Below are 18,827 nucleotides of genomic sequence, written 5' to 3' on the forward strand. Positions count from 1 at the left end.
GCGCAAATCTCGCCCGAAATAAAAATATTTGAATTTAAATTTTATTACTAGTGTAGATGAGCAGGGGGTCTCCGGAGCAGAACCATGTTGATTTCAGGTCTTGGGACCCCCAGCTTCCCGAGATACAGGCCCCATTATGGGGTGCCGGTATCTCCTATGCATTGAAATGTCCCGCGTCACGTGACATTTACATGCAGAAGAGATACCGGCACCCCATAATGGGGCCTGTATCTCGGGAAGCAGGGGGTCCCCAGACCTGAAATCAAGACTGTTTTCCCCTACCAAAAAAACTGCCGATTTTTGCTCTTATCACCAGATTATCGGGGTTTAATGAATTGCTGTAGGCTTTTTTGGCGATAAGGGGCTTATCGCCGCTTATAGCATGAGGCCCACAGTCGGATATGAGGGTACAGACTGCAGAGATAATCCTCGCAGCGCTATATTGGGTTTGGTCTATGAGGCACTGACGTCATGACGCTACATATGAAAGGTCGTCCCACTGCCGTCATCCAAGAGAGGAGTTCCCCTGACTTGTTGCACCGGGACTCTCTCCGATATTGGTACATTGCTTTGTCTTTACATGCTGTGGAGAGAGGGGAATCTCCACACACCCGCGAGGATTATCTCTGCAGTCTGTGACTCGGGACCCTCCTATCCGGCTATGTCTGGCATTAAATGCTCACCTGGTATCCGTGGAGCAGTCCTCTCATGTCCGGGTGTTGCTGGGGAATATATCCCACCCAAATGCGCTATGGAGCATGCGCTTTCTTCTTTTCTTTTTTAGACTCTGTCTGGCTGTGGTTCTCCCTGAAAGCCGCCTAGGGCTGAGTCTATAGAGACTCCAGCCGTGCGGAGGCGCGCAGAGGCTGAGGGAAAGTGGGCGTGCGGAGGCGCGCAGAGGCTGAGGGAAAGCGGGCGTGCGGAGGCGCGCAGAGGCTGAGGGAAAGCGGGCGTGCGGAGGCGCGCAGAGGCTGAGGGAAAGTGGGTGCTTTCCCTGGCCTTACTACGCGTGCCGTGCGGGGGCGTGTCTGGGGGCGGGCCACTAAAGTCACGGAGCTGGTTCGCCCTCATTGGGCGAACCGCTCACGTGACCGGCCCTCCGCTCCCGTGAGCGCTTAACCGAAAAAAAATTTGACGGCTACGCCTCCGCACGCCTGCGGAAGCGTGTGCAAGCCCCTGCTAAAGCCGCTCTCATTGCGGCTGCAGGGGCTCACTGGCAAGTGTGAGTGCGGCTCAGCGGCTAAGCGCTGACCATGCCCGCGGCCTAAGTCTGCAGCCGATACATATATATATATATATAAACCACTGCGTTGTGGTGGGCGCTCACTCTTGGCGTAGGTGCTTGGTTGATATATATAGCGGGGAGAAGTAAAGACTCACAGGACTTCTGTATTTGTTGCCGTGTTCCGTTACTATTATTGTTTTGTGTAAATGAGTGTGCACATAAGATGATGGAATATGAAATTATATGTGTGTGTGTGTGTGTGTGTGTGTGTGTACACGTGATATGTAAGTATAAATGATGTACACAAGCAAAAGTGTAAATCAGTGTGTGAATGAGAGTGTGAGTGATAGTATGAGTGAGTGTGTGAATGAGAATGTGAGTTTTGAGTGAGAGTGTGAATGAGTGTGACTGTGAGAGTGAGTGTGAGAGTAAGTGTGAGCATGAGTGAGTGTGAATGAGAGCGTGTGAATGAGAATGTGAATGAGCGTGTGAAGAGTGAGTGTGAATAAGAGTCTGCATGAGTGTGATTGCGTGTGTGATTGAGTGTGAATGAGCGTGTGAATGTGTGTGTGTGTATGTGACTGAAAGTGAGTGTGTGAGAATGTGTATTTGAATGAGTGTACTTGTAAGGAACTATGGCTAATATTTACTAATCAGGGATATGCTGTAAGATATCTTTACAGCTCGTTCCAGTCAATGCACTGTGTTATGAAATGCCCTACTTACTAAATATAGGCCTGTATGTGTGTACATATCTGTGTGAGTTAGTATATATGTGTACACATGCATGTGTTGTAGCATGTAGCCTAGTGTATGTGTGTACATATCTGTGTGAGTTAGTATATATGTGTACACATGCATGTGTTGTAGCATGTAGCCTAGTGTATGTGTGAACGGCCTTGCACATTAGTCCATGTATCAGCCCCATGCCAGGACCACATACCCCGATTCCTCATCCCAATAATAATAGCCCCTGCCGGGGTAGGATTGCTGCACTTTGTCCATCTGGAAGGTTCGGAAAAAGGTTCCCGTCTTGTATGTTTGTTTTGTGAGACGGTTGTGGATGTCTGAGAGGATGGAAAATGTTGTCCCTTTAGGATAACAAACCCCTATTTGAATCCAGTCGTTCCTAAAATAGGAGAATCATGTGTTAGCAGCCATCAGTAATAAGTGCCTGACATTTCATTTCCGAAGGACTCAAAGAGCCAAGAACAATATTTCATTTTAAGATGGCTGTTTTTTTCCTGGCTCAAAGAGCATAGCAAGAAATTCTAGCAAAACATTTCAATTAACCCAAGGAAATCATTTTACTGTGCCGGGAACCCAAATAATAACATTGCAAAGTGCATTTCAGGTTATATGCTTTATCTCGGAGTGCAATGGCAATGGAATCCTACAAGTATTTTTACATTCTCAAGAGAATAGTATCTTTGTGAGATAGAAAACAGCAAATAAAAATATCACGTGTGAGCACATTCACATGTCTCAGACAGGGCTGCAACCCAGCCCTTCCCCATTATCTCTTAGCATGCAAATGAGCACACAGTGTCACTTTTTGCTTCTTATCCATTTTAACATGGAGCCCTAAAAGCGTATGCCGGCCGTATTACACAGCTTTTCAGCACAGCCTGGGTTAAAAAAAGTGCATAGTCGGTAAACCTACTCACAGACAGCTGTTTCTAATTTTTGGGTCTCACCAGTGTGAGATAGTAAAATATAAATGTACCAATGTATATAATCACAAGTAGGTGATTATAAATATAAAATCATATAATTAAAATTAATACATATAGAAAAGCAAGGATATGGTCAAGTGGTTAGTTTTCACTCCCCGCATTACGTAGAAATATCTATAATTGGGATTGACCGTGTTTCCCAAACCTCCCCACATAAAAAGAAGTTTCAAAATCAAATTGTATTAAAAAAATATCTATACAGCAAAATAGTGATCACAGGAAATATTCCAATGATTAAAGTGCTTTAAAGCATACAAAGATACAATAAAACCGTGTTATACTGTAAGTGAGAAGTATAAAAAGTACTAAAAGTAATTAAATATACAAGAGTATAAATGAGACCTTACCAGAATATAAAAATAAAAAAAACTACTAGGCTGACACCTTAGCGATGAGACTCAACGCTTCTGGGGGAAAAAGCCCTTTGTCATGAAAAAATTATTAGCCAGGAGTGAAAGGGTTATGCTTCTCAAAAATGTGACTTATTTTATGAACTGCTTCCCGGCTCTGTGTGTCACTAATGGGGTTAATACGTAGCTCTATTTGCACTCATCTGAGGAGCTGTGCATACAAATGCCTCGTTTCCACACTGCAGCACTTTAAGGACAGGGACAGTGGGAGACAATGCCACGTTCTGCTAACCTCTGGAAGTTGATAAGCCAGATTGTTAGCTCCTCTGGTGCAGTCTTGTCCCAATGCACCGTGTAGCCCTTCCGCAGTGTCACGACCGGCTGGTATTGCTGATAGTGATTGCTTTTGCCCAAAGCTCCCTCTAGGTACAAGGGATGATCTGGGTACTCGTCCTTAATAATCTTCATTCCCAGGTCTGCCGGTCTTCGAGCCTGGATGTAGATCTGCAACAAGTCAAACGTTCTAAATGTCACTAAGTGACCCAAATATGAGCCTAAAACCAGATGCACCGTTCTGGAAAACTTTCTGGAAGCACAGACGTGTGTACTAGCGTTACACAAAACATACCAATCCTTTTATACTTTACACAACATCTTTATTTTAAATTGTGGTTAATAGGGTTATCTTCAGTTTTAACCTCTGCCGTCCTGGGTGTTCCACTAACACATGCCAATAAATCAAGTATCCTGTTATCTAGAGGTATGACAGGGGAACTAGACTTGGTCCTCACTTCTGTTCTTTGGGTAGAAGCATTAAGGTAAATATGTAACTCCAAAGAGGCATTGCAGCTCCCTCACAGTCTTCACAGATCATGACTACCACTATTAATAGTCCAATGGTCGGGTTTCCAATGGCTTACATTGAATTGCTGCATTACTCTCGCAAATTCTCCCAGCAGCCACATGCCAACCAGACCGACCACTCGCTGAGCACTAAAATAGAAGGGATTTGAAGTCTTCATATTGAGAGATACGGACCTGTGCATAATTCCCACTGCAGATGGCTCCTTTCCAATCTGGAACATCAATGCAGTCAGGATGTCGCAGCAACCAGTTATCTTCCTTCACCAGAAATGCCCCAGGATATTCTGACACGGAGCCATCCACATCATGGAAAACCGTGGTCTTGTCACCATCCATGTTCATCTGATTAAACCAGGGACCCGGCTCCCCGAAGAAAACTCGTGATGAAATCTAAAATAACGGCAACAAGCCGACTTAAAAACAGGCATTGTGGTCACATCATTACGCATGAAGGGTGTCAGGGACTGTCCATGGAATTGAACGGTCGGGCCCCAGAGTATAATCTCCTCCTGAGCGGGATTTAGGTTAATAATTATATAGTATACATCTATTGATTGTCTCTTCACCATCCCAACCCCCCCTCACTGGGTTAACGTTGTGGTATACACATTGTGGTATATTGCTTGTCCATATCTGTTGTATCTGTGCATCTATTCATCCCTCGCTCCCCCTACTCTGTTTTGTCTCTAGCTTAATAATCTAACAGTAATAATCTCTCCTCACAGAGCCAGTGAGAGTAAACGTATATCTGCACAGTGAGCAGCACCTAACTTTAATGTAGGGAAATCATCGGTCCGTGATCGGCATGCCAATGAATTTGAATATAGCCGAATAACAGCACTATTTAAAAGTCTCTTCTGTCTTTAAATAAATACGAGCAAGGTTTATCATGTCCCCTTAATTATTCATCTATTTAAAGTGCTTAATTGCACTTGAATGTACGCTGACAAACTAGAGATCTGCAGCAGAAATGAAATGAAAATTGTGAATACAAATACAATGCTATGAACACAAAGTATTACACAGAGTTCAGTAAGGGATCCCAGTGCTCGTGCAGATGCAGAGACTTGTAATCAGGGATCCCAGTGCTCGTGCAGATGCAGAGACTTGTAATCAGGGATCCCAGTGCTCGTGCAGATGCAGAGACTTGTAATCAGGGATCCCAGTGCTCGTGCGGATGCAGAGACTTGTAATCAGGGATCCCAGTGCTCGTGCGGATGCAGAGACTTGTAATCAGGGATCCCAGTGCTCGTGCGGATGCAGAGACTTGTAATCAGGGATCCCAGTGCTCGTGCAGATGCAGAGACTTGTAATCAGGGATCCCAGTGCTCGTGCAGATGCAGAGACTTGTAATCAGGGATCCCAGTGCTCATGCAGATGCAGAGACTTGTAATCAGGGATCCCAGTGCTCGTGCGGATGCAGAGACTTGTAATCAGGGATCCCAGTGCTCGTGCGGATGCAGAGACTTGTAATCAGGGATCCCAGTGCTCGTGCGGATGCAGTGACTTGTAATCAGGGATCCCAGTGCTCGTGCGGATGCAGAGACGTGTAATCAGGGATCCCAGTGCTCGTGCGGATGCAGTGACTTGTAATCAGGGATCCCAGTGCTCGTGCGGATGCAGAGACTTGTAATCAGGGATCCCAGTGCTCGTGCGGATGCAGAGACTTGTAATCAGGGATCCCAGTGCTCGTGCGGATGCAGAGACGTGTAATCAGGGATCCCAGTGCTCGTGCGGATGCAGAGACGTGTAATCAGGGATCCCAGTGCTCGTGCGGATGCAGTGACTTGTAATCAGGGATCCCAGTGCTCGTGCGGATGCAGAGACTTGTAATCAGGGATCCCAGTGCTCGTGCAGATGCAGAGACTTGGAATCAGGGATCCCAGTGCTCGTGCAGATGCAGAGACTTGTAATCAGGGATCCCAGTGCTCGTGCGGATGCAGAGACTTGTAATCAGGGATCCCAGTGCTCGTGCAGATGCAGAGACTTGTAATCAGGGATCCCAGTGCTCGTGCGGATGCAGAGACTTGTAATCAGGGATCCCAGTGCTCGTGCGGATGCAGAGACTTGTAATTAGGGATCCCAGTGCTCGTGCGGATGCAGAGACTTGGAATCAGGGATCCCAGTGCTCGTGCGGATGCAGAGACTTGTAATCCGGGATCCCAGTGCTCGTGCAGATGCAGAGACTTGTAATCAGGGATCCCAGTGCTCGTGCGGATGCAGAGACTTGTAATCAGGGATCCCAGTGCACGTGCAGATGCAGAGACTTGTAATCAGGGATCCCAGTGCTCGTGCGGATGCAGAGACTTGTAATCAGGGATCCCAGTGCTCGTGCGGATGCAGAGACGTGTAATCAGGGATCCCAGTGCTCGTGCAGATGCAGAGACTTGTAATCAGGGATCCCAGTGCTCGTGCAGATGCAGAGACTTGTAATCAGGGATCCCAGTGCTCGTGCAGATGCAGAGACTTGTAATCAGGGATCCCAGTGCTCGTGCAGATGCAGAGACTTGTAATCAGGGATCCCAGTGCTCGTGCAGATGCAGAGACTTGTAATCAGGGATCCCAGTGCTCGTGCAGATGCAGAGACTTGTAATCAGGGATCCCAGTGCTCGTGCAGATGCAGAGACTTGTAATCAGGGATCCCAGTGCTCGTGCAGATGCAGAAACTTGTAATCAGGGATCCCAGTGCTCGTGCAGATGCAGAGACTTGGAATCAGGGATCCCAGTGCTCGTGCGGATGCAGAGACTTGTAATCAGGGATCCCAGTGCTCGTGCGGATGCAGAGACTTGTAATCAGGGATCCCAGTGCTCGTGCGGATGCAGAGACTTGTAATCAGGGATCCCCAGTGCTCGTGCAGATGCAGAGACTTGTAATCAGGGATCCCAGTGCTCGTGCAGATGCAGAGACTTGTAATCAGGGATCCCAGTGCTCGTGCAGATGCAGAGACTTGTAATCAGGGATCCCAGTGCTCGTGCGGATGCAGAGACTTGTAATCAGGGATCCCAGTGCTCGTGCGGATGCAGAGACTTGTAATCAGGGATCCCAGTGCTCGTGCAGATGCAGAGACTTGGAATCAGGGATCCCAGTGCTCGTGCGGAGGCAGAGACTTGTAATCAGGGATCCCAGTGCTCGTGCAGATGCAGACTACTAATCAGGGATCCCAGTGCTCGTGCAGATGCAGAAACTTGTAATCAGGGATCCCAGTGCTCGTGCAGATGCAGAGACTTGGAATCAGGGATCCCAGTGCTCGTGCGGATGCAGAGACTTGTAATCAGGGATCCCAGTGCTCGTGCGGATGCAGAGACTTGTAATCAGGGATCCCAGTGCTCGTGCAGATGCAGAGACTTGTAATCAGGGATCCCAGTGCTCGTGCAGATGCAGAGACTTGTAATCAGGGATCCCAGTGCTCGTGCAGATGCAGAGTCTTGTAATCAGGGATCCCAGTGCTCGTGCGGATGCAGAGACTTGTAATCAGGGATCCCAGTGCTCGTGCAGATGCAGAGACTTGTAATCAGGGATCCCAGTGCTCGTGCAGATGCAGAGACTTGTAATCAGGGATCCCAGTGCTCGTGCAGATGCAGAGATTTGTAATCAGGGATCCCAGTGCTCGTGCAGATGCAGAAACTTGTAATCAGGGATCCCAGTGCTCGTGCAGATGCAGAGACTTGGAATCAGGGATCCCAGTGCTCGTGCGGATGCAGAGACTTGTAATCAGGGATCCCAGTGCTCGTGCGGATGCAGAGACTTGTAATCAGGGATCCCAGTGCTCGTGCGGATGCAGAGACTTGTAATCAGGGATCCCCAGTGCTCGTGCAGATGCAGAGACTTGTAATCAGGGATCCCAGTGCTCGTGCAGATGCAGAGACTTGTAATCAGGGATCCCAGTGCTCGTGCAGATGCAGAGACTTGTAATCAGGGATCCCAGTGCTCGTGCGGATGCAGAGACTTGTAATCAGGGATCCCAGTGCTCGTGCGGATGCAGAGACTTGTAATCAGGGATCCCAGTGCTCGTGCAGATGCAGAGACTTGGAATCAGGGATCCCAGTGCTCGTGCGGAGGCAGAGACTTGTAATCAGGGATCCCAGTGCTCGTGCAGATGCAGACTACTAATCAGGGATCCCAGTGCTCGTGCAGATGCAGAAACTTGTAATCAGGGATCCCAGTGCTCGTGCAGATGCAGAGACTTGGAATCAGGGATCCCAGTGCTCGTGCGGATGCAGAGACTTGTAATCAGGGATCCCAGTGCTCGTGCGGATGCAGAGACTTGTAATCAGGGATCCCAGTGCTCGTGCGGATGCAGAGACTTGTAATCAGGGATCCCCAGTGCTCGTGCAGATGCAGAGACTTGTAATCAGGGATCCCAGTGCTCGTGCAGATGCAGAGACTTGTAATCAGGGATCCCAGTGCTCGTGCAGATGCAGAGACTTGTAATCAGGGATCCCAGTGCTCGTGCGGATGCAGAGACTTGTAATCAGGGATCCCAGTGCTCGTGCGGATGCAGAGACTTGTAATCAGGGATCCCAGTGCTCGTGCAGATGCAGAGACTTGTAATCAGGGATCCCAGTGCTCGTGCAGATGCAGAGACTTGTAATCAGGGATCCCAGTGCTCGTGCAGATGTAGAGACTTGTAATCAGGGATCCCAGTGCTCGTGCAGATGCAGAGACTTGTAATCAGGGATCCCAGTGCTCGTGCAGATGCAGAGTCTTGTAATCAGGGATCCCAGTGCTCGTGCAGATGCAGAGACTTGTAATCAGGGATCCCAGTGCTCGTGCGGATGCAGAGACTTGTAATCAGGGATCCCAGTGCTCGTGCAGATGCAGAGACTTGTAATCAGGGATCCCAGTGCTCGTGCGGATGCAGTGACTTGTAATCAGGGATCCCAGTGCTCGTGCGGATGCAGAGACTTGTAATCAGGGATCCCAGTGCTCGTGCGGATGCAGAGACTTGTAATCAGGGATCCCAGTGCTCGTGCAGATGCAGAGACTTGGAATCAGGGATCCCAGTGCTCGTGCGGATGCAGAGACTTGTAATCAGGGATCCCAGTGCTCGTGCAGATGCAGAGACTTGTAATCAGGGATCCCAGTGCTCGTGCGGATGCAGAGACTTGTAATCAGGGATCCCAGTGCTCGTGCAGATGCAGAGACTTGTAATCAGGGATCCCAGTGCTCGTGCGGATGCAGTGACTTGTAATCAGGGATCCCAGTGCTCGTGCGGATGCAGAGACTTGTAATCAGGGATCCCAGTGCTCGTGCAGATGCAGAGACTTGTAATCAGGGATCCCAGTGCTCGTGCAGATGCAGAGTCTTGTAATCAGGGATCCCAGTGCTCGTGCGGATGCAGAGTCTTGTAATCAGGGATCCCAGTGCTCGTGCAGATGCAGAGTCTTGTAATCAGGGATCCCAGTGCTCGTGCAGATGCAGAGACTTGTAATCAGGGATCCCAGTGCTCGTGCGGATGCAGAGACTTGTAATCAGGGATCCCAGTGCTCGTGCGGATGCAGAGACTTGTAATCAGGGATCCCAGTGCTCGTACGGATGCAGAGACTTGTAATCAGGGATCCCAGTGCTCGTGCAGATGCAGAGACTTGTAATCAGGGATCCCAGTGCTCGTGCAGATGCAGAGACTTGTAATCAGGGATCCCAGTGCTCGTGCAGATGCAGAGACTTGTAATCAGGGATCCCAGTGCTCGTGCAGATGCAGAGTCTTGTAATCAGGGATCCCAGTGCTCGTGCAGATGCAGAGACTTGTAATCAGGGATCCCAGTGCTCGTGCGGATGCAGAGACTTGTAATCAGGGATCCCAGTGCTCGTGCAGATGCAGAGACTTGTAATCAGGGATCCCAGTGCTCGTGCAGATGCAGAGACTTGTAATCAGGGATCCCAGTGCTCGTGCGGATGCAGAGACTTGTAATCAGGGATCCCAGTGCTCGTGCGGATGCAGTGACTTGTAATCAGGGATCCCAGTGCTCGTGCGGATGCAGAGACTTGTAATCAGGGATCCCAGTGCTCGTGCAGATGCAGAGACTTGGAATCAGGGATCCCAGTGCTCGTGCGGATGCAGAGACTTGTAATCAGGGATCCCAGTGCTCGTGCAGATGCAGAGACTTGTAATCAGGGATCCCAGTGCTCGTGCGGATGCAGAGACTTGTAATCAGGGATCCCAGTGCTCGTGCAGATGCAGAGACTTGTAATCAGGGATCCCAGTGCTCGTGCGGATGCAGAGACTTGTAATCAGGGATCCCAGTGCTCGTGCGGATGCAGTGACTTGTAATCAGGGATCCCAGTGCTCGTGCGGATGCAGAGACTTGTAATCAGGGATCCCAGTGCTCGTGCGGATGCAGAGACTTGGAATCAGGGATCCCAGTGCTCGTGCAGATGCAGAGACTTGTAATCAGGGATCCCAGTGCTCGTGCGGATGCAGAGACTTGTAATCAGGGATCCCAGTGCTCGTGCAGATGCAGAGACTTGTAATCAGGGATCCCAGTGCTCGTGCGGATGCAGAGACTTGTAATCAGGGATCCCAGTGCTCGTGCGGATGCAGAGACTTGTAATCAGGGATCCCAGTGCACGTGCAGATGCAGAGACTTGTAATCAGGGATCCCAGTGCTCGTGCAGATGCAGAGACTTGTAATCAGGGATCCCAGTGCTCATGCGGATGCAGAGACGTGTAATCAGGGATCCCAGTGCTCGTGCAGATGCAGAGACTTGTAATCAGGGATCCCAGTGCTCGTGCAGATGCAGAGACTTGTAATCAGGGATCCCAGTGCACGTGCAGATGCAGAGACTTGTAATCAGGGATCCCAGTGCTCGTGCGGATGCAGAGACTTGTAATCAGGGATCCCAGTGCTCGTGCGGATGCAGAGACTTGTAATCAGGGATCCCAGTGCACGTGCAGATGCAGAGACTTGTAATCAGGGATCCCAGTGCTCGTGCAGATGCAGAGTCTTGTAATCAGGGATCCCAGTGCTCGTGCAGATGCAGAGACTTGGAATCAGGGATCCCAGTGCTCGTGCGGATGCAGAGACTTGTAATCAGGGATCCCAGTGCTCAGTCAGATGCAGAGACTTGTAATCAGGGATCCCAGTGCTCGTGCAGATGCAGAGACTTGTAATCAGGGATCCCAGTGCTCGTGCAGATGCAGAGACTTGTAATCAGGGATCCCAGTGCTCGTGCGGATGCAGAGACTTGTAATCAGGGATCCCCAGTGCTCGTGCAGATGCAGAGACTTGTAATCAGGGATCCCAGTGCTTGTGCAGATGCAGAGACTTGTAATCAGGGATCCCAGTGCTCGTGCGGATGCAGAGACTTGTAATCAGGGATCCCAGTGCTCGTGCGGATGCAGAGACTTGTAATCAGGGATCCCAGTGCTCGTGCGGATGCAGAGACTTGTAATCAGGGATCCCAGTGCTCGTGCAGATGCAGAGACTTGTAATCAGGGATCCCAGTGCACGTGCAGATGCAGAGACTTGTAATCAGGGATCCCAGTGCTCGTGCGGATGCAGAGACTTGTAATCAGGGATCCCAGTGCTCGTGCGGATGCAGAGACTTGTAATCAGGGATCCCAGTGCACGTGCAGATGCAGAGACTTGTAATCAGGGATCCCAGTGCTCGTGCAGATGCAGAGTCTTGTAATCAGGGATCCCAGTGCTCGTGCAGATGCAGAGACTTGGAATCAGGGATCCCAGTGCTCGTGCGGATGCAGAGACTTGTAATCAGGGATCCCAGTGCTCAGTCAGATGCAGAGACTTGTAATCAGGGATCCCAGTGCTCGTGCAGATGCAGAGACTTGTAATCAGGGATCCCAGTGCTCGTGCAGATGCAGAGACTTGTAATCAGGGATCCCAGTGCTCGTGCGGATGCAGAGACTTGTAATCAGGGATCCCCAGTGCTCGTGCAGATGCAGAGACTTGTAATCAGGGATCCCAGTGCTTGTGCAGATGCAGAGACTTGTAATCAGGGATCCCAGTGCTTGTGCGGATGCAGAGACTTGTAATCAGGGATCCCAGTGCTCGTGCGGATGCAGAGACTTGTAATCAGGGATCCCAGTGCTCGTGCAGATGCAGAGACTTGGAATCAGGGATCCCAGTGCTCGTGCAGAGGCAGAGACTTGTAATTAGGAATCCCAGTGCTCGTGCGGATGCAGAGACTTGTAATCAGGGATCCCAGTGCTCGTGCAGATGCAGAGACTTGTAATCAGGGATCCCAGTGCTCGTGCAGATGCAGAGACTTGTAATCAGGGATCCCAGTGCTCGTGCAGATGCAGAGACTTGTAATCAGGGATCCCAGTGCTCGTGCGGATGCAGAGACTTGTAATCAGGGATCCCAGTGCTCGTGCAGATGCAGAGACTTGTAATCAGGGATCCCAGTGCTCGTGCAGATGCAGAGACTTGTAATCAGGGATCCCAGTGCTCGTGCAGATGCAGAGACTTGTAATCAGGGATCCCAGTGCTCGTGCAGATGCAGAGACTTGTAATCAGGGATCCCAGTGCTCGTGCAGATGCAGAGTCTTGTAATCAGGGATCCCAGTGCTCGTGCGGATGCAGAGTCTTGTAATCAGGGATCCCAGTGCTCGTGCAGATGCAGAGTCTTGTAATCAGGGATCCCAGTGCTCGTGCAGATGCAGAGACTTGTAATCAGGGATCCCAGTGCTCGTGCGGATGCAGAGACTTGTAATCAGGGATCCCAGTGCTCGTGCGGATGCAGAGACTTGTAATCAGGGATCCCAGTGCTCGTACAGATGCAGAGACTTATAATCAGGGATCCCAGTGCTCGTGCAGATGCAGAGACTTGTAATCAGGGATCCCAGTGCTCGTGCAGATGCAGAGTCTTGTAATCAGGGATCCCAGTGCTCGTGCAGATGCAGAGACTTGTAATCAGGGATCCCAGTGCTCGTGCGGATGCAGAGACTTGTAATCAGGGATCCCAGTGCTCGTGCAGATGCAGAGACTTGTAATCAGGGATCCCAGTGCTCGTGCAGATGCAGAGACTTGTAATCAGGGATCCCAGTGCTCGTGCGGATGCAGAGACTTGTAATCAGGGATCCCAGTGCTCGTGCGGATGCAGTGACTTGTAATCAGGGATCCCAGTGCTCGTGCGGATGCAGAGACTTGTAATCAGGGATCACAGTGCTCGTGCAGATGCAGAGACTTGGAATCAGGGATCCCAGTGCTCGTGCGGATGCAGAGACTTGTAATCAGGGATCCCAGTGCTCGTGCAGATGCAGAGACTTGTAATCAGGGATCCCAGTGCTCGTGCGGATGCAGAGACTTGTAATCAGGGATCCCAGTGCTCGTGCAGATGCAGAGACTTGTAATCAGGGATCCCAGTGCTCGTGCGGATGCAGAGACTTGTAATCAGGGATCCCAGTGCTCGTGCGGATGCAGTGACTTGTAATCAGGGATCCCAGTGCTCGTGCGGATGCAGAGACTTGTAATCAGGGATCCCAGTGCTCGTGCAGATGCAGAGACTTGGAATCAGGGATCCCAGTGCTCGTGCAGATGCAGAGACTTGTAATCAGGGATCCCAGTGCTCGTGCGGATGCAGAGACTTGTAATCAGGGATCCCAGTGCTCGTGCAGATGCAGAGACTTGTAATCAGGGATCCCAGTGCTCGTGCGGATGCAGAGACTTGTAATCAGGGATCCCAGTGCTCATGCGGATGCAGAGACTTGTAATCAGGGATCCCAGTGCACGTGCAGATGCAGAGACTTGTAATCAGGGATCCCAGTGCTCGTGCAGATGCAGAGACTTGTAATCAGGGATCCCAGTGCTCATGCGGATGCAGAGACGTGTAATCAGGGATCCCAGTGCTCGTGCAGATGCAGAGACTTGTAATCAGGGATCCCAGTGCTCGTGCAGATGCAGAGACTTGTAATCAGGGATCCCAGTGCTCGTGCAGATGCAGAGACTTGTAATCAGGGATCCCAGTGCACGTGCAGATGCAGAGACTTGTAATCAGGGATCCCAGTGCTCGTGCGGATGCAGAGACTTGTAATCAGGGATCCCAGTGCTCGTGCGGATGCAGAGACTTGTAATCAGGGATCCCAGTGCACGTGCAGATGCAGAGACTTGTAATCTGGGATCCCAGTGCTCGTGCAGATGCAGAGTCTTGTAATCAGGGATCCCAGTGCTCGTGCAGATGCAGAGACTTGGAATCAGGGATCCCAGTGCTCGTGCGGATGCAGAGACTTGTAATCAGGGATCCCAGTGCTCAGTCAGATGCAGAGACTTGTAATCAGGGATCCCAGTGCTCGTGCAGATGCAGAGACTTGTAATCAGGGATCCCAGTGCTCGTGCAGATGCAGAGACTTGTAATCAGGGATCCCAGTGCTCGTGCGGATGCAGAGACTTGTAATCAGGGATCCCCAGTGCTCGTGCAGATGCAGAGACTTGTAATCAGGGATCCCAGTGCTTGTGCAGATGCAGAGACTTGTAATCAGGGATCCCAGTGCTTGTGCGGATGCAGAGACTTGTAATCAGGGATCCCAGTGCTCGTGCGGATGCAGAGACTTGTAATCAGGGATCCCAGTGCTCGTGCAGATGCAGAGACTTGGAATCAGGGATCCCAGTGCTCGTGCAGAGGCAGAGACTTGTAATTAGGAATCCCAGTGCTCGTGCGGATGCAGAGACTTGTAATCAGGGATCCCAGTGCTCGTGCAGATGCAGAGACTTGTAATCAGGGATCCCAGTGCTCGTGCAGATGCAGAGACTTGTAATCAGGGATCCCAGTGCTCGTGCGGATGCAGAGACTTGTAATCAGGGATCCCAGTGCTCGTGCAGATGCAGAGACTTGTAATCAGGGATCCCAGTGCTCGTGCAGATGCAGAGACTTGTAATCAGGGATCCCAGTGCTCGTGCAGATGCAGAGACTTGTAATCAGGGATCCCAGTGCTCGTGCAGATGCAGAGACTTGTAATCAGGGATCCCAGTGCTCGTGCAGATGCAGAGACTTGTAATCAGGGATCCCAGTGCTCGTGCAGATGCAGAGACTTGTAATCAGGGATCCCAGTTCTCGTGCAGATGCAGAGACTTGTAATTAGGGATCCCAGTGCTCGTGCAGATGCAGAGACTTGTAATCAGGGATCCCAGTGCTCGTGCAGATGCAGAGACTTGTAATCAGGGATCCCAGTGCTTGTGCAGATGCAGAGACTTGTAATCAGGGATCCCAGTGCTCGTGCAGATGCAGAGACGTGTAATCAGGGATCCCAGTGCTCGTGCAGATGCAGAGACTTGTAATCAGGGATCCCAGTGCTTGTGCAGATGCAGAGACGTGTAATCAGGGATCCCAGTGCTCGTGCAGATGCAGAGACTTGTAATCAGGGATCCCAGTGCTTGTGCAGATGCAGAGACGTGTAATCAGGGATCACAGTGCTCGTGCAGATGCAGAGACTTGTAATCAGGGATCCCAGTGCTCGTGCAGATGCAGAGACTTGTAATCAGGGATCCCAGTGCTCGTGCAGATGCAGAGACTTGTAATCAGGGATCCCAGTGCTCGTGCAGATGCAGAGACTTGTAATCAGGGATCCCAGTGCTCGTGCAGATGCAGAGACTTGTAATCAGGGATCCCAGTGCTCGTGCAGATGCAGAGACGTGTAATCAGGGATCCCAGTGCTCGTGCGGATGCAGAGACTTGTAATCAGGGATCCCAGTGCTCGTGCAGATGCAGAGACTTGTAATCAGGGATCCCAGTGCACGTGCGGATGCAGAGACTTGTAATCAGGGATCCCAGTGCTCGTGCAGATGCAGAGACTTGTAATCAGGGATCCCAGTGCTCGTGCGGATGCAGAGACTTGTAATCAGGGATCCCAGTGCTCGTGCGGATGCAGTGACTTGTAATCAGGGATCCCAGTGCTCGTGCAGATGCAGAGACTTGTAATCAGGGATCCCAGTGCTTGTGCAGATGCAGAGACTTGTAATCAGGGATCCCAGTGCTCGTGCGGATGCAGAGACGTGTAATCAGGGATCCCAGTGCTCGTGCGGATGCAGTGACTTGTAATCAGGGATCCCAGTGCTCGTGCGGATGCAGAGACTTGTAATCAGGGATCCCAGTGCTCGTGCAGATGCAGAGACTTGTAATCAGGGATCCCAGTGCTCGTGCAGATGCAGAGACTTGTAATCAGGGATCCCAGTGCTCGTGCAGATGCAGAGACTTGTAATCAGGGATCCCAGTGCTCGTGCAGATGCAGAGACTTGTAATCAGGGATCCCAGTGCTCGTGCAGATGCAGAGACTTGTAATCAGGGATGCGCTTTGTTTTGTTTAATCTCATTCAATCTTGTGCAGAATTTTGGCTGTGAAACTAGGCACTGTCACTTAAAGCAGCAAATCATATGAAATCTTATGTGTTTTTGTGTCTATGTTTTTGTGTTATTATGTTTCTTATCTATTAGATAATACTTACTGTATTTTTGAACATTATTATTCAACTCTTAATACTATTTTTAATAAGTATTAAAGTACCCTTTGATTTCTATAGCAGGTTTTAGCCACCTCCCCAGCAGTGCAAGACCTTTGCAACACTTTCCTGTTTGTGATAATTTGTTGCCAAATTTCCCAGCAGTTTGAGCTGCAAACTGTAACAATTGATAATGTTATCTTAGTAATATAAGGGATACATTGTAGCTGCTGAGTTACACTGACTGAAGCAGCTATTATGTTAGGCACACAATCAGGATTTTGAAGGATGTATAACAGGAGCACCAGACAATTGCCAGCTTATGCAATAATGTAGAATTATACACTGACACACGCTGTACATATACAAATAACAAACAAAAAATAGGAAAAGGGAGGGGGGAAGAATATAGTGTTGCTGCTTTAATCACTTCTCTTCCATGTTGCTATTAGCCGGTAACAAAGCGGACTAATTTCTCAATGTGTGCTACATTTCCACAGTTGCAGAGAGAGCACCAATCCATTTATTAATGATCCCTTAGCACGCCCGGCTCGGAATTCATTTATCTGTGGGATCTAAAACATGAATAATTGTCTGTTCAGTTTCTGTACAGCAAGAGACTGCTGTGTCACCTTCACATATCTTTCTCCTGGATCCTTCAGCTCATCGCTCGATTGTTATCAGTTATGATTTTTAAACCCTTTAGTGCCAAGCGAGACAGTAACAAATTGCTCTGTAATACGTTGCTCCCCACTCTGGCATTGAAAGAGTTAAGTTTCTATGTCCTAAATAAGCCACCCACAAAGGCAGAACTTACAGGTACATCCTGGAATATGATGTTAGTCATATTGTTGTTTGGACAACTCTGCCAGGAGTTATTCAGACGAAACCCGATGGCGCTGGTGTGCCGGCCTTCCAGGGCGATGTACTTGCGAAAGGTGCAGTTCTGAATGTTGATTGGCCCATCGTAAATCTGCATCCCACGAATAGGGAAATTTCTAAGTGCAGAGAACAGAATGTGGTCAACATAGGTGCATGTGAGTATGAAGATGTACAGAGAGTAACATAGGTGCATGTGAGTATGAAGATGTACAGAGAGAGTAACATAGGTGCATGTGAGTATGAAGATGTACAGAGAGAGTAACATAGGTGCATGTGAGTATGAAGATGTACAGAGAGAGTAACATGGGTGCATGTGAGTATAAAGATGTACAGAGAGAGTAACATAGGTGCATGTGAGTATAAAGATGTACAGAGAGAGTAACATAGGTGCATGTGAGTATGAAGATGTACAGAGAGAGTAACATAGGTGCATGTGAGTATGAAGATGTACAGAGAGAGTAACATAGGTGCATGTGAGTATAAAGATGTACAGAGAGAGTAACATAGGTGCATGTGAGTATGAAGATGTACAGAGAGAGTAACATAGGTGCATGTGAGTATAAAGATGTACAGAGAGAGTAACATGGGTGCATGTGAGTATAAAGATGTACAGAGAGAGTAACATGGGTGCATGTGAGTATAAAGATGTACAGATAGAGTAACATAGGTGCATGTGAGTATGTAGATGTACAGAGAGAGTAACATAGGTGCATGTGAGTATAGAAATGTACAGAGAGAGTAACATAGGTGCATGTGAGTATAAAGATGTACAGAGAGAGTAACATAGGTGCATGTGAGTATAGAAATGTACAGAGAGAGTAACATAGGTGCATGTGAGTATGAAGATGTACAGAGAGAGTAACATAGGTGCATGTGAGTATGAAGATGTACAGAGAGAGTAACATAGGTGCATGCGAGTATGAAGATGTACAGAGAGAGTAACATAGGTGCATGTGAGTATGAAGATGTACAGAGAGAGTAACATAGGTGCATGTGAGTATGAAGATGTACAGAGAGAGTAACATAGGTGCATGTGAGTATGAAGATGTACAGAGAGAGTAACATAGGTGCATGTGAGTATGTAGATGTACAGAGAGAGTAACATAGGTGCATGTGAGTATGTAGATGTACAGAGAGAGTAACATAGGTGCATGTGAGTATAGAAATGTACAGAGAGAGTAACATAGGTGCATGTGAGTATGAAGATGTACAGAGAGTAACATAGGTGCATGTGAGTATAGAAATGTACAGAGAGAGTAACATAGGTGCATGTGAGTATGAAGATGTACAGAGAGAGTAACATAGGTGCATGTGAGTATGAAAATGTACAGAGAGAGTAACATAGGTGCATGTGAGTATGTAGATGTACAGAGAGAG

The 18,827-nt window shown here is 49.1% G+C and overlaps 1 protein-coding gene across 2 annotated transcripts in view; it reads right to left on the reverse strand.

Annotated features, from left to right (window-relative positions):
- Nucleotides 1-18,827, reverse strand: part of CEMIP (cell migration inducing hyaluronidase 1) — a 150,356-nt gene that overhangs the window by 12,131 nt on the left and 119,398 nt on the right. For both annotated transcript variants that reach the window (XM_075575144.1, XM_075575143.1), the window contains exons 21-24: nucleotides 17,386-17,566; nucleotides 4,350-4,565; nucleotides 3,604-3,815; nucleotides 2,169-2,354 (exon numbers count right to left, since the gene is read on the reverse strand). In XM_075575144.1, coding sequence (XP_075431259.1) covers nucleotides 2,169-2,354; nucleotides 3,604-3,815; nucleotides 4,350-4,565; nucleotides 17,386-17,566 — 795 coding nt within the window. The remainder of the gene's footprint in view (nucleotides 1-2,168; nucleotides 2,355-3,603; nucleotides 3,816-4,349; nucleotides 4,566-17,385; nucleotides 17,567-18,827) is intronic.

The sequence above is a fragment of the Ascaphus truei genome, chromosome 18 (assembly GCF_040206685.1).
Source record: "Ascaphus truei isolate aAscTru1 chromosome 18, aAscTru1.hap1, whole genome shotgun sequence".
NCBI lineage: Eukaryota > Metazoa > Chordata > Amphibia > Anura > Ascaphidae > Ascaphus > Ascaphus truei.